At 38.2% G+C, this 26,422-nt stretch overlaps 2 protein-coding genes across 2 annotated transcripts in view; one reads left to right on the top strand and one right to left on the bottom strand.

Annotated features, from left to right (window-relative positions):
- Positions 1 to 16,086, bottom strand: part of Mtrex (Mtr4 exosome RNA helicase) — a 57,883-nt gene extending 41,797 nt beyond the window's left edge. Inside the window, exons 1-10 of the mRNA XM_070041173.1 lie at positions 15,895 to 16,086; positions 13,617 to 13,754; positions 11,613 to 11,679; positions 7,321 to 7,383; positions 6,079 to 6,191; positions 5,266 to 5,440; positions 4,105 to 4,195; positions 2,572 to 2,696; positions 2,039 to 2,137; positions 1,008 to 1,110 (exon numbers count right to left, since the gene is read on the bottom strand). Coding sequence (XP_069897274.1) covers positions 1,008 to 1,110; positions 2,039 to 2,137; positions 2,572 to 2,696; positions 4,105 to 4,195; positions 5,266 to 5,440; positions 6,079 to 6,191; positions 7,321 to 7,383; positions 11,613 to 11,679; positions 13,617 to 13,754; positions 15,895 to 16,028 — 1,108 coding nt within the window. The 5' untranslated portion in view covers positions 16,029 to 16,086. The remainder of the gene's footprint in view (positions 1 to 1,007; positions 1,111 to 2,038; positions 2,138 to 2,571; positions 2,697 to 4,104; positions 4,196 to 5,265; positions 5,441 to 6,078; positions 6,192 to 7,320; positions 7,384 to 11,612; positions 11,680 to 13,616; positions 13,755 to 15,894) is intronic.
- Positions 16,087 to 16,266: 180 nt separating this feature from the next.
- Dhx29 (DExH-box helicase 29) overlaps positions 16,267 to 26,422 on the top strand; it is a 50,142-nt gene continuing 39,986 nt past the window's right edge. Inside the window, exons 1-5 of the mRNA XM_070041172.1 lie at positions 16,267 to 16,557; positions 20,105 to 20,178; positions 23,375 to 23,488; positions 24,782 to 24,911; positions 25,711 to 25,856. Coding sequence (XP_069897273.1) covers positions 16,377 to 16,557; positions 20,105 to 20,178; positions 23,375 to 23,488; positions 24,782 to 24,911; positions 25,711 to 25,856 — 645 coding nt within the window. The 5' untranslated portion in view covers positions 16,267 to 16,376. The remainder of the gene's footprint in view (positions 16,558 to 20,104; positions 20,179 to 23,374; positions 23,489 to 24,781; positions 24,912 to 25,710; positions 25,857 to 26,422) is intronic.

Here is a 26,422-nt window from a genome sequence, read left to right as displayed (position 1 = left end):
AGATGTCCAGGGAAAAAAGAAAACATCCCAGCCGGGCGCTGGTGGCTCACGCCTGTAATCCTAGCTACTCAGGAGGCTGAGATCTGAGGATCGCGGTTCAAAGCCAGCCCGGGCAGGAGAGACCGTGAGACTCCTATCTCCAATAAACCACCAGAAAACCGGAAGTGGCGCTGTAGCTCAAGTGGTAGAGCGCTCGCCTTGAGCTGAAGAGCTGAGGGACAGCGCCCAGGCCCAGAGTTCAAGCCCCACGACCGACAAAAAAAAAAAAAAAGAAAACATATCCCACATAAACTTATAGTACACGCACCAATATTCACACCATTAAGTCAAAAACCTCCAACAACTCAAATTAAATAGTGTGACTTATCCTTAAAATGGGATGTTATTTGACCATAAAAACCATAAAAAGAAGTACCAAACTCAGACATCAGTGGCTCACATAAGTAATCCTAGCTACTGAGAGCTGAGGATCAGTTTGCCAGCCCTGAAAGGAAGTAGAACTGTGGCTTGGCTTAAGTGGTAGAGCACAGCCAAGAACGTTTTCCATATCCTGAGTTGACGGACGGACGGACGGACGGACGGACGGACACGGACGGACGGACACGGACGGACACAGACACGGACACGGACACGGACGGACACGGACGGACACGGACACGGATGGACGGACACGGACGGACACGGCGGACGGACACGGACGGACGGGGACGGACGGACACGGACGGACACACACACACACTATTGATATATAATTTAACAGGGATGAATTTTATGTAATTCTGTTAATATAGTAGAACTATCAAATGTACATTTTAAAGGATGAATTATATACCATGTAAGTTACAGCTAAACTACTGACTAGTAGAAAAAAGATCAATCTTTATTGACTCAACTTTGAATACACTGTCTAGAAATTTAAGCAGCTCCCTAGAAAATAAAATAAAGGAGTAAATTGAGTATTCAATTGCCATGTGAAATCTTCTGGTCTAAATAAAGTTCCAAATTACCTTTAGTTCCTCCTTTCCTTCCCTTCTGATCTCCTTTTGCCAGATCACCAGCATCTCGAAGCACTTGCATTGCAGTATTAAAATTATCTTCTCTAAAGTCACCCTAGAATCACAGTTTTCCATTTATGTAACTTCATAAACTTTTAATCATAATTCAAACATTTTTCAAATCTTAAAATGCTTACTCAATTAATAAAAATAATAATTCTAGGGGCTGGGAAGGTGGCTCAGTGGTAGAGTACTTGCCTTGCATGCCCTGGATTCAATTCCTCAGCACCACATAAGCAAAAAGAAAAAAGCCGGAAGTGGCACTGTGGGCTCAAGTGGTAGAGCACTGGCCTTGAGCTGAAGAGCTGAGGGACAGCGCCCAGACCCAGAATTCAGGCCCCACGACCGGACCCCCAAAAAAAAACAAAACAACAAAAATAATAATTCTAGCCAGGCATTGGTGGTTCACACATGTGATCCTAACTACTCAGGAGGCTGATCTCTGATGATACTGTTTCTAAGTCAGCTCCAATTCTTATCTCTAATTAACTTCAAAAGGGAATTTAAGCCCCCGGACAAGAAAAAAGAAAGAAGTTTCGGAGGTAGAGATGTAACTCAAATAGCAGAATGCCAGTGTTGAGTGAAAAATACAAATAAGAGCATAAGGCCCTGAGGTCAAGTCTCAATACCAGCGGTCAAGTCTCAGTACCAGCAGCAGCAGCAGCAACAACAACAAATCTCAAATGTCATTTTAATTTTTTGAGTCAGTGTCTTACTATGTTGCCTAGAGTGGCTCTGAACTAACAGGCACAAGTGATCCTCCTGGCTTAAGCTCCCAAATACATGAGACTACAGTTGGGTATCATCATATTTAGTAATAGTTTTTGAAATAAAAATTAATTTTCAATAATGAATTCCATACTGTGAAAATATTTGAACAAAAATAAATAAAACTAAATATTTGTCATTTCCAGTTCAAAATTAAAGCAAAACAAGATACAAATAAAGTAAGACATTATAGACAGAAAAATAATAATTCTTACATTTTCATCAACAACAAGGTGGAGACCATCTCCCCCTGCTGGAAAAATGTAGTGCTGCAATGGAGTAGGCCGATAATCTGTGTAAATTACATGACAGGGCTGTAAAAGAATTAAACATAAAATTTCTTCAAAAATTAGTCTTTTGTTTATTTGGTCTATCAAATAATCACGGTTTGTAAAACCGTGATTTAAACATTCAAAAAGAAATGAACTCTTTTTCAATGTTCGAAAGATAAATTTTGGGACACATAGTTTATTATATCATACCAGCTTCCCACCTCACCAATTCTGTAACATGGGACAAAACATGAACAGAACTTCAAGTACCCAAGACCTAGTTCTGTGATACTCTTATTAGAGTTTCTGTTTCTATGGAAGAATAATATGGATTTTGTTGATTTAACTCCTCCAGCAGATCCACTAAGTTTCTATACTACTGGAGAGCTCATAAACAGATGTTTTAAAGTTCCAAGGACATAGGTACAAAATAAGGACAGTAGAAAAATAATGAAGTCACTTAAAGAAGAAAATACCTGTTTATGTAAATGGCAAATCCATTCAGCAAACTGTCGAGCATTTGGAATAGTAGCCGAAAGAAAGACATAATGAACATTATCAGGAAGCAAAATAATTGTTTCTTCCCATACAACACCACGTTCTGTAAAAAATAAATATACCTTGAAATTCATTGTCACTTTAATGATAATATCTAAAAGTATCTTAAGCTTAGTAATTAAAAATGCAAACCATTTTTTTATGTAAGCATATTTTTAGTAACCAACCCTTCCTGAAAACTCTATCATGAATATGTGTGTACTCTGACGCAGCCTGAAAATGGCAATTTCAGACTTTGCACTAGCCAAAGAAACTCCTCAATGACAAGGCACAGACATAGTTTCCACATGGAAAAGCAGAAATTTATGGTCTACAGAAAGTTATAATACATTTGGAAGCTAAACTATTTCATAAGGCTTCTGAGAACAGCAGGACTGAAGCTACTTTTTATTAAAATGGGAAAGACTTTTAAAAAATCAGTTTAATAGGTTCCTCCTTAAAATAAATCAATATAGGAGTTAGGATTTTAAAACCCATAACTGTTTAAAGGTTGTATATGAATTCGACAATAGTGAAATGTTAATAAATGGTTTCTTAAATTATATTACTATCATAAATACAGGATCACTCACAGTTTCAGTTTAAAAACTAAATCTTAAATATATCTTAAAAATTAAAATGTGTTTGTTAATTTAGCTCTTCCCCACATCCAAAATTCCAAGTATTTTCTATTATAGTCATATAATAGGCTAGGTTAAGTGTACTTACATTTGTTTGTTTAATACCTAATGTCCATTTGAATTTTACCAAACACATGCATTTCAATAAATGCTTTCTTAAGCAAAATAAACAATGAAAGCAAGAATGCTAATTTTGTAAGACAGAAATTTTAGAATTCCCCCCCCCTTTTTTGGGGGGGGGGGTCCGGTTGTAGGGCCTGAACTCTGGGCCTGGGCGCTGTCCCTCAGCTCTTCAGCTCAAGGCTAGCGCTCTACCACTTGAGCCAAAGCACCACTTCTGGCTTTTTCCTTTTTGCTTATGTGGTGCTGAGGAATCGAACCCAGGGCCTCATGCCTGCAAGGCAAGCGCTTTACCACTGAGCCACCTTCCCAGCCTCCTAGAATTCCCTTTCTATAAGCATTTTTTTTCTTTCTTTTAATTTCTTAAAATTTATTGTTTATGTGGTACTAAAGAATCAACCCAGGATCTCATGAATGCTAGGCAAGCACTTTACCACTAAGCCACATTCAGCCCCAAATTTTAGAATTTTAGCATTTGTTATATGAGACCTATTTACAAGTAGCCAATTTAATTTGCTTTATTGGAATTTGCATTTTCTTGCCCAAAAAGTAACTGTTTAGGAGCTTATTTTAACCAAGTCCACTCCAAACTATTATATCACATTGTCTACAAATTACAAAAGCCAACAGCTTATTAAAATTCTAGGTATATGAAATTCAAGAACTTCTTGTTCAGAATTCTTAATACCATTTCAACAATGCCAAATATACCTGAATCTCTCATATAATGAATTTCATCAAATATGACCCAGGCAACTTCTCGCATAACTTCAGAACCTCTATACAGCATACTTCTCAAAATCTAAAGGAAAAAAAAAGATTTATCAGCATTTTTGACATAACATCCAACAGTAAGGTAAGAATTGCTTTTTTCTAACGAGGAAATTTGGATATTCTTTACTAAGTGGAAATATTAATTGTAGGAGGTTACACATCTTAGAGTCACTAGTCAGAATACATGGAGAGACATTATCACTCCTACTGTCTCTCAAGAATATGAAGTCACTGCACAAGGTGCTTAAATGACACTGAATTCATTTTTTTCTGATTGTTTTTCTCATCTTCATCTCCTTATAATGTGGGTACTTTGTAGCAAGTGTTCTCTTGATTTCTGGAGTTAAGGAAAATCTTCCATAAATAGAAGCTTCTTACACAGACTAACAAAAACTTATACTGGGCACCAAAATGAAAAGTGAGGAATCTCAAAACCAGGAGCTATTTTGCGCAACCTATTTTAACTTTACCCTTTAATAAAAAAAAAAAAAAAAAGATTAGCCAGGCGCCAGTGGCTCACAACTGTAACTAGCTACTCAGGAGGCTGAGATCTGAGGATCAGTGTTCAAAGCCAGCCAGGGCAAGAAAGTCCCTGAGACTCTTATCTCCAATTAACCACCAGAAAACCAGAAGTCGTGCTGTGGGTCAAGTGGTAGATTGCTCACCTTGAGCTGAAGAGCGCAGGGACAGTGCCCAGGCCCAGAGTTCAAGACTCATGAATGACAAAAAAATAAAAATTAAAAAAATTAAAAACATTTTAGTTGCAAAAGGAATAAAACCCACATGGAACATGACTACTTATATGAAACAATGTAATCAAATCCTTGAAGGTGCACGTAAAATATCAACGTACTGACTGTAATAAACCTTCAATAATACTGAAATGATCTTCTAATATAAATAACAGAATTAGTAACAGCAATATATCTAATTTTAGAGCATATTAAGATAATCTTGTCAATTTTTCAAATAAATCTACTCACAAAATAAAGTGATACATTTTATCTACAAGATTAAACAGTAACATATTAGTTTTATTGAATAGCCACATGAATTAAATTAAAAAGTTAAAGTTAGATGAGGCATTACAGACATTACCTCTGTAGTCATAACAAGACAAGATGCTGTAGGATTAATAGTAACATCTCCTGTCATCAGACCCACATCTTGAAATTCTTCATACATTTCACGGTATTTCTGATTACTCAGAGCCTTAATTGGGCTGGTAAATATTACACGCTGTTTTTCCCGCAAGGCTAGTGCAATAGCATATCTAACAAGATAAAAACAAGTAATAATTATACTACTTGGGAGGCTGAGATCTGAGGATTGCAGTTCAAAGCCATCCTGGGCAGGAAAGTCCATGAGACCCTTATTTCCAATTAATCACCAAAAACAGAAAACCTGGTAGTGAAACTATGAATCAAGAGGTAGAGAGCAAGCCTTGAGTAAAAAATGCATAACAGGACCAGCGCACGCACGCACGCGCACACACACACACACACACACACACACACACACACACACACACACACACACACACACACACACACACACACACACACACACACACACACACACACACACACCAGGACCAGTCCACACACACACACACAAAAAAACTTATTTAAATTATATTTTATAAACATTTTATCAATATATAACTATTATCAATATGCCTAATAATCCAAATTTGCCTTTGCAAAATATCCCTACAAGGCAAAGATGCCTTCTCTTAGCACTATTAAAACATGTAGTAAAGATCCTTGATAATTCAGTTAAGGCAAGAAAAACAAAGTACCTAAAAAAACTTAGAGTTACAAGTGTTTATTTGAAGAAATTAAATAGTAAAGCAGAAACTTGAAGGAGGAAAAGTAATTTTTTAAGATTTCATTAACAAAAAATACTTACTCGGCACATACAGTTTTTCCTGCTGATGTATGCGCAGATACCAAAACAGACTGGTTATTATCAACACACTGAATGGCTTCTCTTTGGAAAGCATCAAGAATAAATGGGTATTCCTACAAAAACAAAATAATAACATCCACATCAAAACATCTAGCTCAGAGCACACTTAAAATCAAAAGAATTCTCCCCTGTGGGAGAATTCCTTTACGGTTCTATTTAAGAAATATACCATCTTCTACTAAAAATTAAAAGCAAAACACACCTTTTGGCAAAAGCAGAATCCAAATAAAGCATGGAAGCTCTTTAATCTTTGAATTATCACATTATATTTATAATCATATAAGTAAATGGAATAATATCTAAATAAGTACTAGTATTTGTCTTTCACAGTAACTTTGAGACTCTGAAAAATGAAAAGCACCAGCATTACTCAGCTGAAGCAGAATAATATACTTATCAGACTTCAAGAGCTCATACTTACTCTTTGCTGCTTAGAAAATTTTAGAGAAAATTACTTGGAAAAATTAACCATAAAAATTGTTTAATCTTTAGGAATTCAAAACCTATCTAGTAAAAACAGTGTGAAGGGGGCTGGGAAGGTGGCTCAGTGATAGAATGCTTGCCTCGCATGCATGATGCCCTGGGTTCAATTCCTCAACACCACAGAAACAGAAAAAGCTGGAAGTAATGCTGTGGCTTAAGTGGTCTAGTCTTGAGCTGAAGAGTTGAGGGACAGCGCCCAGGCCCAGAGTTCAAGCCCCATGACTAACCCAAAACAAAACAAAACAAAACAGTGTGAAGCCAGGCTTGGTGATGTACACCTGTAATCCTAACACCCAGAAAAGTGATGCAGGAGGATGTATCATCAATTTGAGGTCAGCCTCAACACAGTGAGGCTTGGCTCAACAATAAACAAAACCAAACCAAAAAAAGCACTGTTTGTAGCTAACTAGAAGCTTATTAAACCCATTACACTAAAGGAATAACTTGTATACACTTGTATTCCTTTTCTAGAGAAAGGTTGATAGCTTTCATTAAAATCATTATTTTAAATATCTTAAAATCTCTTCACATGATGCTTGGTTGAATATTTACTGATTTGTCTCTCACTATATTTTGTAGCTGGCTTCTTCAGGATATATACATACATGAAGTATACAACTCACATGTGAATTTTTTTAACGATGTCTAAGGAAAAAAAGCTTACAAAACTTTACAAAACACATGGTCCAAAACACAGACCTTTGCTGCTTTTCCAACTCGTGGTTTCAGTGGTAAATAATCCTCATCTGCAGGAAGAGCAACCTATATCCAAGTTAGAAAGAAAAGTCATGAAGAGTTAACACTCACAGTCCAAAATCAATGATAGCTTGAAAGAAAAAAGTGACAAACTAGAATGTTTCCGGTTGTCTTAGACACTATAAAGTTAAACAGCTGCTTTTATTAGCAAGGCAAAAATTTAAAGCTACAGCATTCAAAAATACTAGTGTCCATCTAAAAGTAATGTAATCCTTGAAGAATTTATTAAGGTCTAGAACCTATGTTAATTATTTTGACATTTTCCATATTCAATGAATGCATTAACGTGATTAAGAAAATTTATCACCCACAAGCAAAAATTAGAAAGGTAGGGCTGGGAATTTGGCTTAGTGGTAGAATGCTTGCCTACCATGCATAATCCCAAGGTTTGATTCTGAAGTGTCACATAAACAGAAAAAGCTGGAAGTGGCACTGTGGCTCAAGTAGTAGAGTGCTAGCCTAGAGTAAAAGAAGTTCAGGGACTGTCAATGCTGCTGCTTACCAGCTGAGAAGAAACCAACGACGGAAAAGAAAGCTACCACAGAAGAAAAGAAGACTGCTGCATAAACTATTACCATCTGTTTAATTATATAAAGGTCATGATATGGGACAGCTTAGTTGAATAAAGACCAGATCAAAGATGCAGTGAGAAACATTAAAAAAAAAAAAAAAAAAAAAAAAAAAAAAGAAGCTGAGGGACAAGCCCCAAGACTGGCCAAAAAAAAAAAAAAGGAAAGGAAAAGTACAAAATATCTTCATGCAGAAATATGAAAGTTAATTCTTGTGACTAATCTTTCAAATAGTTTATCAGCTTATAAAAGCTGAGTAGAAATAAAATGAGGATGTCACTGCATGAAAGAAATGAAATTATTTTAATCACTATTCCCTGGAAAAAGAAATTAATTTTCCAATAAATACAAAGATCTAGAATTCACAGTGAACCAATTTCCTAAGACTAAAAAATAAATACTAACAATGTTTCCATATTTCTACATGAAACAGGAATGTACAGTTCTCAAGGAAATTTTAGGAATAATTTCTAAAGGAAAAATCTTAACAAATACCAAATGTGATTACTATCTTAGAAATATTGAAGTTACCAATAAACTTGAAACTCAATCTAAATGGTATAAATGGTATGGGTAGAAATTGACCATAATAAAGGAAAGTGAGGCTAGAGGTATGGCTAAAGTGGTGGAGTGTAAGAACCTGAATTTAAACTTCAGTACTAAAAAACAAATTAGCTAATGAATACTATTACACCAGTAATATCAGTAATACTTCACACATGCAATCCTACTTAGTCAAATGACTGAGGTCTGGAGAATAAAAGTTTGAAGCCAGCCCAGCTAGAAAAGTCCATGAGACGCCACCTCCAAAATAACCAGCAAAACATGGGCTGGAGGTGTACCTCAACTGGTGGAGAAAAGCCAACTGAGCAAGCAAAACCAAATGAGCACAAGGCCCAGTTCAAACATACCCCAGTACTGCCACAAGAATAACAAAAGTGAGACTGGTACAGTAGCCCATGTCTGTAATACCAGCTACTTGGGAGACAGAGAATAGGAGACATGCAGTTGGAAGTCATTCCAAGCAAAAAAGTTAGAGATCCCATATTAGCAAACAAGCTGGGAATGGCAAAGCATTTCTATAATCCCACTATGTGGGAAGGATAGAAAGGCAAATCCTGGTCTGAGACTGGCCATAGGTATAAAGCACAAGATCCTATCCTTAAGTGGTAGAACACCTGCCTAACAAATGTAAGGCCTTGAGTTCAAATCTTTATCCATCTTGTGCAGCCAGGCAATGAAAACATACCAGCACTCAGGAGTCTAAGACAGGAGGATTGAAAGTTCAAGGCTAACCTGGATTACACAGTGAGACTTTCTCAAAAATAAAAATAAATAAGTAAATAAATAAGGAAGTGGCGCTGTAGCTCAAGTGGTAGAGTGCTCGCCTTGAGCTGAAGAGCTGAGGGACAGCGCCCAGGCCCAGAGTTCAAGTCCCACGACCGACAAAAAATAAATAAATAAATAAATAAAAATAAATAAATAAATAAGACAGGTGCTGGTGGTTCATGCCTATAATCCTAGCTATACTTCAGACTAGGTTGAGATCTGAGAATTGAGGTTCATAGCCAGCCGGGAAGACAAATCCACAAAGACTTTTATCTCCAAATTAAAAAACTGGAGGTAGAAACATGGTTCAATGGGTAGAGTACCAGCAGTGAGTAAAAAGATGGAGCTAGAGCATGAAGATCTGCATTGAAGTACAGGTACTGGCAAAAAAATGAAAAGGGAAACAGTAAGATTACAAAACTTAGTGAATAATATAAATCTGCATATACAGCAGAAGAAATGTGATCTTTCAAATGGAATCTAAAAGGGGAACAAACAGTGAAGAGTTTGAGAGTTTCAGGTTTGAAAAGTAAGCTTATGAGAGTAAATGAACACTTTTAGGAAATAGGAATCATTTTCATCAGTCTTCTAAGAAACTAGTAAAACATTATGGTTCATGCTATAATCACAGCAACTTGGGAGGCTGAGGACTGCTGTTCAGAGCCACCCCAGGCAAACAAGTCCTTGAGTCTTATCTCTAATTCCCCAGCAAAAAGTTGTACCTTGAGGTGTGGCTCAAAGTAGTAGAGTGCCAGCCATGAGTACAAAAGCTCAGTGAGAGCACAAAGCCTTGAGTTCAAACCCCACCTCTAGGATTTAATAGCAACAACAAGCACACTAAAATTATGTCTTTACATCTATGAGAATTGAAGAGTTACATTTTTGGCAGGCTTAACGATAATTATAGAGCACAGACAAGCTTTTGACATCTTCAGAGCAGGTCTGTAATTTTTTCCTTTTGTATTTTCTAAGTCCAGAGCATTGAACAGGATTTAAATTAAGTGTTGAATAAATGATCAAATGGGCAATATATCTGGCAAAATGCCATTTCTGCAGAAACATAAAGGAGTTTTAACAGAAAACTAACATAAATCTACATCAAAATCTATTTTTTTTAATTACTTTGCTTATTCAAAAGGCTTTTAATTTAAAATGTATGTAACAGTATCTTGTATGGTCTTATTGTAATGATGGAAGGCTCAACAGAAGGAAATGGTGTTAAAGTTACAATATGTCCCTAATGTACTCTTTTTTTTTTTTTTTTTTGGGTCAGTCGTGGGGCCTGAACTCTGGGCCTGGGCACTGTCCCTCAGCTCTTCAGCTCAAGGCTAGTGCTCTACCACTTGAGCCACAGCACCACTTCCGGCTTTTTTCTTATTGCTTATGTGGTGCTGGGGAATCGAACCCAGGGCCTCAGGCATGCAAGGCAAGCACTCTACCACTGAGCCACCTTCCCAGCCCCTGTACTCTTATTTCTATAAAAATAAGAATTCTTAGTCTTGTAAGAGTAAGATACTACAAGTACTTATAGTCATCACTAGATATTATAAGTCACCAGTGTTAGTGTTATGCTTACCTTTGGTCCTCAACTCCACCCAGACCTGGACCCCCCTCCCATCCTGGAGTTCCCTCCATAAATTGCCCCCCCCACCTGCTCTCTCCACCCAGACCCACCTGAACTCCCATCTACCTCACTTCCTATCCCCCAGACCCTTCTGCTACCTGGATGGTGATAGAGGCCATGGTGCTCCCTCTTGGGGGAAATATGGCTCCTCTAATAAACCTTATAATAATCTTTCTCCTGTGCCTGCCTGCCTGCCTGCCTCTGCATGGTCCCTGGGATGGATGTGTCCAATCCTCTTTCAACCAGTGACCACCATCTGTGGCAGAACAAGAACAACTGCACTTGTGAATCATGAGCAAGACATGAAACAGTATATGAACTGTAAAAATGTCACAGATACTTAACTTTGGAAGTATGAGATTTTAAGCACGTACTGACAATCCACTCTGTAATGGGTACTTTACCTAGCTTGGATTTTTACAGCCATCCCATGCGGTAAATCTCATTATTTTAATTTTATAAATTAAAAAAAAATGTTCAAAGAGATTAGGAAATTCACCCACAATTGTAGTTAGGAAAAAGTTTAGGCCAGCATTGGAACCTAGACTTTACCATGAAGTCCTAGCTCTTCTCCTGGACTATGTGTACTCCCACAGAAACTAATAGTTGTTTCCAAGGTTCCAAGGTTCAACTGCTTGCTGATCATCATAATAGATAGCACAAAGAAAATTCCACTTACAATCCTAAACTAAATGTTCGATGTTTGTGCTTACCTCGTGTGTACATCCTTCAACAGTTTCAACTGACTGTACTTTGACTCGGGGCATCAGGTCTGCCAAACTTAAAATAATATATTAAAATGACATACATTTCTATTTCTATGCAATTAAATAATAAGCCTTCTATTTACTGCTAAAGAAATTATCAGTCTTGTAAATTAGAAATATTTGATCTCTTAAGAATATCAGTTGGGAAAAATAAGAACAATGGAAGGGGTGACATTCATCAAGATTTGTGGTACTTACAAACTAATATATTGAACTGAAACACCTTTGTACAACTACATAAATTTTTTTAAATATTTTTAAAGGATATTGAGAAATCTAGTTGCATTACTCAAATACATAGTAAATTCAAAATGTTAGGTTAATAACTATTAATTACAAATATAGAACATATAGCCAAGTAACTTATTCAAAGAATTTTGCCAATTTAATTACAAATAACTATTCTGAGTAACTACTTCTACCAAGAGTTGTAATTATCTTAAAACATGAAGCTCACTATTAAAACTTCTTCATAATACAAAGTATAAAAATCATCTAATTGGGGCTGGGAAGGTGGCTCAGTGGTAGAGCACTTGCCTTGCATGCATGAGGCCCTGGGTTCGATTCCTCAGCACCACATAAGCAAAAAGAAAAAAGCCGGAAGTGGCACTGTGGCTAAAGTGGTAGAGTGCTAGCCTTGAGCTGAAGAGCTGAAGGACAGTGCCAGAGTTCACGCCCCATGACCAGACCCCCCCCCAAAAAAATCATCTAATTGTTGCTATCATTTACATAAGTATTTCTTATTTTAGTCAAAATCCTAATCCTACATCATGTTTATCTAGGCTCTCTTTTCAGAATCTGAGAAGACATAAATATGGATAAAGTGAAAAAAAAGTACATATACTTTTTATGCTATTTTCCTATACCCTTATTTATCAGCCTTCTGGCATTTACTTTAATATGCATAAAACTGAAATGTTACAACAGTAATGAAGATTTTAAATTACCAATATTTACTATGGGACCAGAGCTCAGGCACAAGGTGCCTTTGTAAATATTTCAGTAACATATCTTCTCCCATTTATACTAATTACTAGTTATAAAAACAACTAACTGAACCAGACACTGGTGGCTAACACTTGAATTCTAGCTACTTCGAAGGCTAAAAAATCTGAAGCTGGTTTTTACCGTTAAAAGTCAGTGAGGCAGAGAAGTCTGAGATTTCATCTACCAGCAAAAAAACCATGCTTGAGGTGAGGCTAAAGTGGTAAATCACTGTTAAACAAGCAAACCAAGCAAGTGCCAAGCCCCGAATTCAAAGTCTAGTACCAGCACATGTGCACACGCGCACACACCCCAAACAGGTAAATGGTTAAAAATAATTATCAACAAACTAGAATACAGAATACAGCAAATAACAAAGAAGAAAAACAAATTAGTAAAGATCTTTACATAACAGGGATCAGGTCAACCAAAAGGTTATCAATTCAACTTTCAGAAACCAAGAAATATAACTATCAGAATATTCAACCATGGGCACACAGAGGTCTTCCTCAGTCACAGGAGTCTTGAGATTTATAGCACTCTGCTACAGATAGAAGTGAAAAACATAATTCTTTCTAATTCTCCTTCCCACTTACTCCTTCTACTAAGTCAATTTTATTCTTTCCATTTATTCTTTCCTTTTATTCTACTTTTAGTGACCAGCTTCAGACACTTACAAAAAAAGGAAATAAATCTTTTCTATTTTTTTTTAAAAAGTTGGTTTCCAAATTCTTTTTCTAACAGATTCTAATACATCAAAAGACAAGTCATTTCTGTATTGTGTTCCATCTCTCCAAACACAGATAAATATTCCATATTTATGACTATATGAATACATATGCAAAGACTATTTCTCTTCATTTCTCTAGGTTGGCAAATACTATTATACCAACTTATAAGCAATGCATAAAACTTCATACAAGCAAAAAATTAACTTACTAACATTTGTGAGCATGGAAATATTACCTTAAGTCTTCAGTTATTGACTCTTCTATCCTGGGCTTCTTTCCAAAAATAAGTTCTTCTGTGCCTTCAAAATCTGCATCTCTCTTGTTTTTTCCACTATTAGTTGACTCTGGTTGTAACTTGACATCAAAACGTTTCCTGAAAAGTAAACAGCTTAAAATAAATTCTGTAGTAACAGTTCTGACTTAAGGGTAATATGTTGTCTGTATCATTAGCAGAACAAAATTGTCTTTTAAACAGATAAATGTTTAAAGTTAGAACTGGCTAATGCTCAGAATATTTGATATATAGCAAAACTGAACAATTTTTTACACTATTTGAAAGAAAAATGTTTGGTTTGATTTGTTGGTAAAAGTAATGACAATAAATGGTGTTTGGAAGACTGCATATCCATAGGGAATACAATCAGATCTCTATCCTTTCACAAAAGCCCACTCCATGTGCATTTTACATCTGACCCTGAGCAGCAAAAAGAAAACAGAAACAACAACAAAAAGAATGAGAAAAACCCAGCTTCAGGAATTAACTAAAATATGAAAGTATGGTAAACCAGACAATCTGAACAGCTGAGCACCAGTTGCTCATACCTGAAATCCTAGCTACACAGGAGGCTAAAGTCTGAGGATCAGGGTTCAAAGCCAGCGCAGGCAGGGAAGCCCAAGAGACACTTATCTCCAATTAAACACCAAAAAGCCCCTCCTTCCCTCCTCTGTCTCTGTCTCTCTCTGCCTGTGTGTGCTCCCCCCACCCAGCTTCTTTACAACTTTATTAAAAGTAAGCATTGAACATGTCCACATGGATGTATTATCATTTACTTTATCTCAAAACCTCTAAACTTCCCTATTTGCCCTCACCCTTATATAATCCAACTTGAAGAATCTATGTATTCTGATTTACTTTTCATTGTTCACCTTTATTTAGGCCTGTCAATTGTTTCCTTGGCAAAAATGTCCATCTTTTCCTTCCTTCTACCATAACCTCTTGGGTTAAGATTCTTCTGTCACAATGATGTAATGGAAATACTTTCTGCTTGCTATTCAAGACCCCACATAATCTCAAACCAATTAGTAGTCCCAATGTTATCTCCTGTAAACCTGTTCTATCCCAACTTGTCTTTCTTAAATGTGTGTATGTGTGTATGTATGTATCTTAGTATGATTAATTTACCTTGTGTGCAATCTAGAATATCCTCTCATATATATCACTCATTCATGTCCATCACCTACTAATATGTAACTCTTTAAAATGTATTTTGTTTCCTTGCCTAAACAGAAAATTACTTGAGAGCAAAATCATGCCCTTTTTAATTAATTCACTTATTAATTCTCAACCTGGCCAAGAGTAAATCTTTATTGATGATGAATCACTTTATCTAACTCAAGAGTTTTTCCCAATTCCACCATAAACAGTTTCATAAACTTTATGCAGCAGTCTATATAGAGTTTAGCAACTTAAAATGTAAAATGGATGCAGTTGGCTCACACCTATAATCCTAGTTACTGAGGAGGTTGAGATCTGTGGATCGCGGTTCAAAGCCAGCGCCGGCAGGAAAGGCTTTGAGCCTATCTCCAATCACCTAAGCGGAGCTAAAATTCCTAAATGGAGCTGTGGCTCAAAATGGTAGAGCACTAGCTTCAAGCCCCACGACAATACAAAAAAAAAAAAGAAAAAAAGAAAAAAGCCCGCGTATTTTGTAAGTACTCATTATCATAGCTTCATTAATTTTATTTTGTTAAGTACTAAGCACTGTCGGGTGCTTTAAGCCTACTATCTCAATCCTCACAACCTAGTGGCAAGTACTAATAAATCTCATGCTTATTACCCACCCCCCAAAAAAGCTTAACTGGGCGTGGTGGTGCACGCCTATAATCCGAGGCAGCAGATTGCGAGTTCGAGGCCAGGTCCGGGACGTAGCAAGACCCAGTCTCCCTACACAAAACAAACCCGTCGGCGCGGAATGGAATCACTCCCTTCGGGCCGCTATTTGCAACCAGAAATGACTGCAGCCGCAGGGCCGCTCCACACCCTCTTTTCCCTAAGCTTATTCGCCGTTTACTCCGCTAGCCCCTAGGTCTGTTTTCTAGAAACTACCTGCGAGGTACGGAGCTGGCAGTGCGGGGAACCCGGGCCGGCGGCGGCGGAGGCGGCGGCCGGGGAACACGGGGCCGCGGGCCCTACTCCCAAACCAGCACTCCTCCCGCCTCCGAGCTCCACTTCAGGACGCCGCTGCTCACACCAACAGCTTCGGGGGGGGGGGGAGCTTGGACACCTTCCTTACCCGGCCTTGTCTGAAGACACTGGCAGTCCTTTCCATTTCCCCTTCTCTTTTTCTTTGTCCTTCTTGGTTCCTGCAGCCGGAGTCGAGTCGTCCTCGAACACGCTGAACAGCTCGTCCCCGAAAGCGTCCGCCATCTTCCGGAGCTGGGCAACCAGGTCTTTCTCCCGCCCGGGACCACACCGACAGTGACGTCAAGCGGAGGCTCAACGGTGTCCCGTAAGAGTCAAAATAGTCAAAATCGCCTGGCGGTCAGGCATTTTATCCTTTTTGCTTTTTGCGTGCTGTGCGTACTAACGTCACCGGACACACACAAACCTCTGGTAAAGAGGCGGGTCCTAGTAAATCCGACCAATCTAGAGGCCGCAGTCGCCACCGCCTGCGAAACCCGGATGGAGATCGCTGGGTGGCGGCGCGGGAGCCGGCTGACCAGAGCTTTCCGTGTTGCGGCCGCATAGGTCCGAAGAATCTGCCACAGCTCCAACATGGGCGGCAAAAACAAGAAGCACAAAGCGCCGGGAGCCGCAGCGGTGCGGGCCGCCGTGTCTGCTTCCAGAGCCAAAGCTGCTGAGGCCGGAGCTTCTGCGGAAACCCAGAACAAGAAGGCTGTGTCCAGGCCGCCCCCAGCAGCCGCTGCCGGCGCCCGGGAGCCCCGCGTCAAGCAAGGTACAGGGCCCCGTCACGACCACCCTGCTCAGAGTCTCCAAGCCCAGCAGTCGGCTTCCGAATTTGTCTCTCCCATCCCCAGGGCCGCCCCTCCCAGGGACGGCCTTTAGATCAACCTCTACACGTAGGCCTCCAGATTGCTGTCTGTAGCCCTGTTGCAGCGCGAGGTCTCCTTTCGAGCTCACGCTTGATTCTCTTCCAAGAGCAAAATGATTGTCTTGCTGCTGTTTCCCCAGTGATCCATCCTGAGCCATTGTCAGATAGCTCGGCAGCTGCGGAAGCAAACAGCAGCGGAGTTCGACGTCCTGGGTCAGCTCTGTTCTTTTTATCCATTCTGAATCATTTTCGGCATCGATGTAGTGTCTCCACGTGCTCTGAAAAAAATTAAAACCGAATAAGAATTGCCGCACTTTACACACTGGACGCTGGCGTAAAATGATCTGGGCTCTTCTCTGCAGCCTTGCCGCCTTGCTTGGCTCTGCAAATGGGCTTGATAACTTTGGAGATGCTGCAAGTCAGCAGGCCACCCAGATAGCTGATTGCAAAAGATCAGACTCGTACTCTGTCTTGTTCTTTTTGCTTGTCGTTCTTGTTGTGGCACTCAACAAATATTTGCTGTGTGTGTGTGTGTGTGTGTGTGTGTGTGTGTGTGTGCGTGTGCGCGCGCGCGCGCGCATCCACAAATATTGACCATATAGCTGGTGTGGTGATGAGATTAACGAAATAGAAATATCACCTCTCCAGTTTTCCAGTCTAAGATCAGGAGGTAGACATTAACTAATTTCACAAACAGACATGTTACTCTATAATTGATAATTGCCACAAAGAAAAACCTGGTGCTTAACACTGTTTAGTGGGGAGGAGCAGGTATAGGAATCATGAATTGTCTCTGAAAAAGTGACAAGCTGAGCTCAGAAGTATAAGATAGAGCTGATTGTAAAGCATGATGGAAATAGTATTTCAGGCAGAAGTAATAACTGTGCAGAGACTGTGAGTTTAGAAAGACTTCGAGGCTTTTGAAGAATTCTTGGAATACAAACATTGCCAAAGGAGTAAAAGACATGAGACTGGAGAAATGGGCAGTCACTGACTGAGAAGCCTGCACCTGGAAAGTAGATAATACATTTTTGCCCTGCGATTTGTTGTAATGTTTAAACTTCAAAGATGATATACTTGTAATTAGAAATTCATATTTATCCCTTGCTCTAGTGTGTTATACTCTGTGGATCGGTATCTTTTTTACTTTCCCTTTGTCTTTTACTGACATTTCTCAGAATACTTCTAACTTCCTGATAGTCATTTATTATACTCTTCATCTTTTCTTTGTTTCAACGTTAAAATGTTATCCTTTCTAAAGTATCTATCCTTGACTATTTCTTGTATATACTTGGTAATGAACTGTTCATCCGTCTGTGCTTCTTTAAACGGATTACAGTTAGGCAAGATGAGGTTAGGGGCATCTCCAAAGCTTTGATAAAGTGTGCTAAGTTTGTGAATGAGTTTACTATAACTAATGGGACACCCAGAAATATTCATTCCCTTTTGGGACTCCTGACTTGAATTTATGAGATTACTGGAGTTAAAGTAAGGCATACAAGTAGAAGATACAGAAGCTAACCATGCTATATTAGAATTTATTTATGTATTTATGTATTTATTTAATTTATTGTATTTTTAAAATAGACTGTCTTTGATATAGCTATCTAGCACAGCAGTAGCTTAGGGAGCCACAAACAGGTCTTGTTCAGAAAGCCCAAATGTAAAAGAACACTACCTACTTTCAGATAGTTGTATTCATAAGAACTTGTTTTCTTCTAAAACATGTATGTTAGTTCTTTTATGTGTGTGGTACTGGGATTTGTGCTCAGGGCCTCATGCTTACTGAGCCAGTCTCCCCACCACTCCATTTTTGCTTTAGTTATTTTTCAGATAGAGTTTCATCTGTGTGTGTGTGTGCGCGCGCGCGTGCGTGTGTGTGTGCATGTGTGGGTGTGCACACAAGCACCCATGCATGCCAGTGGGGGGAGGAGGGGAGGAGTGTTTGAACTCAGGCCTGGACACTGTTCTTGAGCTTTTTTGCTCAAGGCTAGTGCTCTACTGCTTGAGCCACAGCTCCATTTCTGGCTTTTTAGTGGCAAATTGGAGATAAGGGTCTTAATAGAATTTCTGCTCTGGCTGCTTTCAAACCACAATCCTCAAGTCTCCACTTCCTGGGTAGCTAGGAGTGAGCCACCAGTGCCCAGCATGAGTTTCACATTTTTTTAAATCTAGAGCCAACCTCAGACAGTAAACATCATACATAACTGGAAACAAAGACCCAGACTACCACATACCTGGCTTACTGGTTGATATGGGAATCTCACTTAGTTTTTGCATGACTGATCATGAATTCTTTCCTCTCAATTAGTACCTACCCAGCCTGTCTTTGAATTTTAAAATAACAATAATAGGTATCTAATATTTAGATATCTCAGTGGGAAAAAACTATTCCTTTTGTTAAGGACTATTTAGAGACTATAGATATACTGGACTAAGGATATTGAGATAAAATCTTCCTAAATTTAGGATGGACCCTAAATCGAATAGTGTCAAGAGAAAAAGCACAAAGATTTAAATGAAGAAGAATATGGAAAGAAATAGGTAGAAACTGGAGTTATGCTACCTCAAGTCAAGCAGCATGTGGGACCTGTAGAAGCTGAATAGGCAAGGAAACTTCTTGCTTAACCCTTAGTGGAGCTCTGACTTTGAGCTCTGGCCTCCAGAATTGTGGCTATCATATACAGCCACAAAGGGTTTGTGGCTACTTTTATGGCAGCCCCAAGAAACTATAATGTGGAAATTGGTTGCTCACTTCAGCAGCACATATACTATAATGTGGAAATTGGACTGGAATTCAAGGAAAAAGATAATAGAAACTCCTACCTCCCTTTCAATTAGCAACCTACTTTTGAAGAGGAGTGGGTTTTCTTTAGAATTACCTGTCTTGTCTGATAATGATCTTATGTTCCAAGAAGTTGCAACTCAACTAAATGCCAAGAAGAAATGCATCTGACTAAAGGATAGGAAACTGAAAACAGATTTAACCTAATAGATATATAAGTGTTCACATTTTATTTTATTTTATTTTATTTCTTTTATTCTTATTTATTTCTTTTTTTTTTTTTTTTTTTTCTTTTGGGCGCTGTCCCTCAGCTCTTCAGCTCAAGGCTAGCGCGTACCACTTCTGGCTTTTTTCTTATGTGGTGCTGAGGAATCGAACCCAGGGCCTCAGGCATGCAAGGCAAGCACTCTACCACTGAGCCAACTTCCCAGCCCTAAGTGTTCACATTTTAGAAGAAATTGGTTAACCTAAATGAATGGTAACTGGTTAAATGATTTTTGAAAGTTCTGAGTATTATTGCTAAAAAGTAGATTGAATTATTTGGTGAAGTGGGAAAAAGTTGAAATCAGATATTTAATATTTAGCAATCTTTAGAGGAAAAATAAAATGGTACAATGGATATTAATCATTAAGTTGCCTTGATTATTTGTTGTCTGTTATATACAGGTCCAAAAATCTATAGTTTTAATTCTTCAAATGATTCTGGCGGTCCGGCAAATCTGGATAAATCTATTTTGAAAGTGAGTAACCAAGGTTTCCAGAAATGCTCCCTTTAAAAAAAAATGTATCCTTACATGTAAGAAGAATTTGTGTAAGTAGTACCTTTCAAGTTAATCTTGGCTCAACAGAAGTAACTCATGACACACAGTGAGAGTCTGAAAGAATAGGAAGGTATGGATAAGTCCCATACTTCTAAGCATGGCATGCACATCCTTTCAGATCTGACTTAGAATGTGTTTCTTTGTTGTTGTTGTTGTCAGTCTTGGGGCTTGAACTCTGGGTGCTGTCCCTCAGCTCTTCAGCTCAAGGCGAGTATTCTACTGCTTGAGCCACAGCACTACTGGTTTTCTAGTGGTTTATTGGAGATAAGAGCCTCACAGATGGGGGTGGGGTGGGGAGGGATGGTCTCCGGGGTGGGGTGGGGTGGGGTGGGGTGGGGTGGGGTGGGGTGGGGTGGGGTGGGGTGGGGTGGGGTGGGGTGAGGAGGAGATATGAAGGGATGGGAAGGGGAAACAAAGGAGACAACAATGCTTGATAAGAAATGTACTCATTACTTTGCCCATATAATTGTAACCCCTCTGTATGGTATTTTCACAATAAACAAAAATAGTTGCGATTTCTCAGTGCAATATTGATATTTTGATATACATATCAAAAATAAAGTATCTGTATTGCTTTTTTAAAAAAAAAAAAAAAGAGCCTCACAGACTTTCTTGCGCAGGCTGGCTTTGAACCCTGATCCTCAGGTCTCAGCCTCCTGAGTAGCTAGGATTACAGGTGTGAGCCACCGGCACCTAGCTAGAATGCTTTTCTTACTCTCTCTCCATTACTCTTCTCCACTTAGAACTTTAGGGCTGGGTGCTATGGTTTAACTCTGCTTCAAAACTAACATAAGGGTTTAACAAAGCAAATACCACAGAATTGAAACACGTTTTGTCCTGGGAATGGTGGTAAAGAGGAGGGAAGATGAAAGAAGAAAGGGATGGTAGGTGACTATAGTCATTTTATGCCAGATAACTTGAGCGGCTAGGTGTTGAGAGATGGGGAAGAAATGATGGTAGGAGTAACATTGATCAAGATGCATTGTACTTATAAACTGGTACGTTGAATTGGAACCCTTTTGTACAACCACATAAAGATTTTTTTTTTTTTTGAACTTTAGGCCCAGGTGCTGTCCCTGAGCTCTTCAGCTCAAGGCTAGTGCTCTACCGCTTGAGCCACAGTGCCACTTCCGGCCTTTTCTGCTTATGTAGTGCTGAGGAATTGAACCCAGGGCCTCATGCATGCAAGGCAAGCACTCTACCACTCAGCCACCATCCCAGCCCCACATAAAGATGATTTTTTTTAATAAATAAAATTTAAAAACTTTAGGGCCAAAGATATAGCTTTAACTTGCCCAAAATGCACAAGGCTCTAGGTTCCATCCTCAAGACTACATTAAAAAAAAAAGAAAGAAAAAAAAGAACCTTTAGTTTGTGGGGAAATCATTATTTGTCCAAATCCCCTATTATTTTACAACTACATGCATTTCTCCATCTCTGCATAGAGTATCCTAACTCTCCTTTCATTTTTGTATTTCTATACTTGGTTATATTGTTATATGTTATATATTTATATGTTTCCTCATTAGAATGAATTCCTGAGTATATATTTGGTATTCAGTTAAGTGATAAAGGGAAGGTACTTTTTGTGAGTATTTTATTTTCTGAGGTTAAAATATCAATGGAATAGAAAATAAATGGCTAATGTGAGAAAAATGTATGACTCAAAAGATTTTGTATCGGCCAGGATTTCGTTTATTTTTGTTAACATTTAAAAAGTCTGTATAGCATGACAACTACTTAAAGGGGAGGATAAGATTTCTTTCTACTTTTAAGTGATACTGTAACACCGTAGGCTAAGCAGATTAGTAATGCTTTTTTCTAGTTTCACCTTGGTTTTGGACAGGTGAAGATGTTGTTGTAAGCTGTAACATGACCAGTTTATGGTCTCAAGTGTTTAGCTATTAAGCCAGATTCCTTAGCAGACCAAATCTTTTGTCATTGATGTGTTCTGACACATTACCTTGATGTTTAAAGAAATTTTTTTGTTGAAATGGCTTGAGTTTCATCAGAGAGGGTCCAATTAATTTTCCATCACTTGTAGTTAATGCTGCATCTAGAAATCCTCTAGAAATGTGTTAGGCTGACACAACTTAATGGAACTCCACAGGGCTTGTTTTCCAAAGAAAAGCGTACCATTTAAAGAAATACAAATAAATTTCCCTAGATCTTGTGTTAAAAAACGTTAAAGTCACTCAGCAGTAGAGTTTGTGTATGGAGATGTAGTGCGCTCACAGTGTGTGCTTTAAAGGGTAGCAAATACAGATGAGTTTAAAAAAAAAAAAAGATTTTGTAACCTAGGGCTGGAGTCATACCTCAGGTGGTAGAACACTAGCTGACTGAATAAGCCAGTTGAGCAAGCAAGAATCCTTGAATTCAAATCGGGGTGTATATGTACATTTTCTTTTCCTTTGGTACTTTTATGTTTTTATATCCCCAGTTTTAGAGGAGCATTTGTTGTGTCAGGCTCTATGCTTGAGCTGGTTTTCTTAAGGCAGATGTCTATTCTTTTTTTTAGGGATTCTGTTTCAGTATATTTAGTGTGGCCTAGCAATCTTTATCATAGCCACCCAACATGACACAAGACAGTGTGTTGAGAAATTGGCATCAAGAGACTCTATAGGAGGATTTTTGTTCCTTGGCACATATAGTTGCTTTTTTCCAAGTCCCAGGTTTTTTTGTGGTTTTGTTTTTTTTTTTTTGTCGGCCGTGGGGCTTGAACTCTGGGCCTAGGCGCTGTCCTTCAGCTCTTCAGCTCAAGGTGAGCGCTCTACCACTTGAGCTACAGCGCCACTTCCGGCTTTCTGGTGGTTAATTGGAGATAGGAGTCTCATGGTCTCTCCTGCCCAGGCTGGCTTTGAACCTCGATCCTCAGATCTCAGCCTCCTGAGTAGCTAGGATTACAGGCGTGAGCCACCAGCGCCCGGCTCCAGGTTTTTCTTAAGATGGTAGAAATTCATGTAAATCTCAATTAAAAAAAAGAAAAAGGTATTTTCTATATCAACTTACAACTGAAATTTTTAGTTTGGTTGGCATAAGTAGTCAACAAAACTGATTACTTTTTGACTTTAAAATTTAACTTTTAACTGGTATAACCTTTTTTTTGCCTCAACAGGTGGTAATTAATAACAAATTAGAGCAAAGAATTATTGGAGTGATCAATGAACATAAAAAGCAAAGTAATGACAAAGGAGTGATTTCTGGAAGACTTACTGCCAAAAAGTTACAGGTATTTTACAAACTTTCTATACATCTAAACTTCCATACTTCTGAGCATGGCATAGAAATGGGGCTTTCTCACTTGTGCCTCTGGGCCAGAGTCTTGCTTCGTAGCCCATCCTCTCACTTCAGCTTCCTTAGTGCTGATATTATAAACACATACTACCTCATCCAGCTTAGTGTGACACTTTTATGACAACTCTACCTAGATAAAAATAAACTTTTCCACTTCCATGGACACCTTATATACATGGTTTTCCAGTGGCGCTGTAGCTCAAGTGGTAGAGTGCTCACCTTGAGCTGAAGAGCTGAGGGACAGCGCTCAGGCCCAGAGTTCAAGCCCCACGACCGACAAAAAAAAAAAAATAACCTTTTCCACTTCCATGGAGATCTCATATATAGATCTACAAGAATAGGGAAAGAATCGTACTAAATCAAGGGCATACATTGGAATGATGATAAGAAAACTGGGTTACATTCCAAAAATTATACTGTCCAGTACTCTGTGCCAAGCACTTTGCTTATTCTGACATTGTAACCTACAATGTAGATATATTTGGCATCATTTTTTCAAATGCAAAAGTAAAGGCTTTAAAAGTTTACCAGTTTCAGCCTAAGATTATTAGTAAGCAGAATCTGGTTTTGAACCCAATTCTGCCCAACTCCAAAGTTTATGCTATTGAAAGTGCATTACAATATTTATATCTACTAATGTTCATTGGAACACTGCTTACATAATAAAAAGGAAAAAAATACCTAAATGTTCATATAGGAAAGTATGTGGCTAAATAATGAAATACCAATCCAGTGACATATTATTATGTAACTGTATATGCTGATGAAGTTTCTAATGATTTGTTGTTTATGTTACAATGTTAAATGAAAGTTGTTTTACAGAATTGTATGAAAGAAATCATACACACTGTAAGCATTATATTTGCATAGTAAAATAAATGGTTAATTTTCTTTTTTCATTATTTGTAATACTGGAGATGGAACCCAAAGCCTTGTTTGTGCTAAGCAAGCATCCTACCATTGAGCTATATCCTTAACACTCCTCCAATAAAAAAGATCTTTTTTTTTTTTTTTTTAATTCTCTCTCTTCTTTTTAGCAGAACTAGGGTTTGAACTCAAAGTTCTTGAGTTTGCTAACCAGGGACCCTTTCATTTGAGTCATGCTTCCCACCCTGTTATTCTTAAAATTATAATTTTTGTTGGTTTCTAGTTTACAATTACTGAGAATAAAATTTGAGATGAAAGAGAAAATTGACAGTTGTGATTTTTTTACATTTCTCTTTCAAAGGATTTATATATGGCTTTGCAAGCATTTTCATTTAAGACAAAGGACATTGAGGATGCCATGACCAATACACTCTTACATGGAGGTGATCTTCATTCTGCTTTGGACTGGCTCTGTTTGAATCTTTCAGATGGTAAACAACAACTCATTAAATCCCTTCCATTTCTAAAACTTTTTAAAATAGTCTCAGTATGTGTATCGACCTTTATAATAAATTTTCAGTTATAATTATTTACTCAAACTATTTCTTTTTTTTTTCGTTTTTTTTTTTTTTTTTTTGTCAGTTGTGGGGCTAGAACTCAGGACCTGGGCTGTCCCTGAGCTCTTTAGCTCAAGCCTGGCGCTCTACCACTTGAGCCACAGCACCACTTCCTACTCAAAATATTTCTATCTGAATTCATTCTTTCTGGTACATTCTTCTTAGAAGTTGTGGTGTATACAAGAAAAAGTTACTTGTGTGTTTTTCAGTTTATCGTTATTTTTATAATGTACTTAATGCAACAGATTCTCAGACTTTGCCTGTGTATAACATATTAGGCTATATCTTCTAGGTTTTGGTTTAGAAATTAGGATTGTCCTTGGATAAATAAGCAGAGGGTCATGATTATACTAAAGTGCTAGTAGCTTTTGTGATTGACGAAGGATGCTACCATGTGTTATGACAGAGCCATCAGGTGGAAAAATTAAGATCTTTTTTAAGAACATTTGAGAGCCTGGCAAAGGTGAAAGCAGTGACTATGTAATAGTAGGCTAACTAATCAATCCCCACCCACTTCTAGTTTGACAAAAATAATTAATCCTAGTATTTTCTTCTTATGAGAAGTAGAAGAAAATTCAGTTGTCTGTGTTTTGGTTTATATGTATACTTTACAAATACTTGTTTTATGTATCATATGTATGTTTATTTTCAACACAGTTTGTTTTATCTTAAGATGCACTTCCTGAAGGATTCAGTCAAGAATTTGAAGAGCAACAACCTAAAAGTAGACCAAAATTTCAGTCTCCTCAAATACAAGCTACTATTTCACCTCCATTACAAACTAAAACCAATAAACAGGAAGAAGACCCTAAGATCAAGGTAATTATAGAACAAAGTATTTAGGCTGGGCTTCATGGTGTACTTCTATAATCCCAGAACTCCAGAAGCTGAGGCATGACCATAGAAGCTTGAATCTCAAAAAGAATTAACATTTAGCTGGGCACCAGTGGCCCCCTCCTATAATCCTAATCACTAGGAGGCTGAGATCTGAGGATGGAGGTTCAAAGCTATCCCAGAAAGACTCTTATCTCCAGTTTACCATCAAGAAGTCAGAAGGAGAGCTGTGGATCATCTGGCAGAGCACTAGCCTTGAGGACAAAAGCCCAGGAACAGTACATAGGCCTTGAGTTCAAGCCCCAGGACTGGCACGGAAAAAAAGAATTAAGCATTTAAAGTTTCATGAAGTCAGAATGAGGCACATATAGCTCATAAGAGTGTAAACATTAGACTTGTATATTACTTTTCTTAAAAATAACTGGTTTGCCCTACTATCACTATCTCACTTATCTATTGTTGCACAACAAACCACTCCAAAAGATAGTGAATGATAAAGTACTTATTTTTTTATAATTATATAGTCTGGGGCAGGCTCAGTTTAATAATTC

The sequence above is a fragment of the Dipodomys merriami genome, unplaced genomic scaffold (genome assembly GCF_024711535.1).
Source record: "Dipodomys merriami isolate MVZ:Mamm:240054 unplaced genomic scaffold, mDipMer1.0.p SCAF_30, whole genome shotgun sequence".
Lineage (NCBI taxonomy): Eukaryota > Metazoa > Chordata > Mammalia > Rodentia > Heteromyidae > Dipodomys > Dipodomys merriami.
The sequence above is the reverse complement of the archived record's forward strand: the minus strand, read 5'-3'. Positions and strand labels throughout refer to the sequence as shown.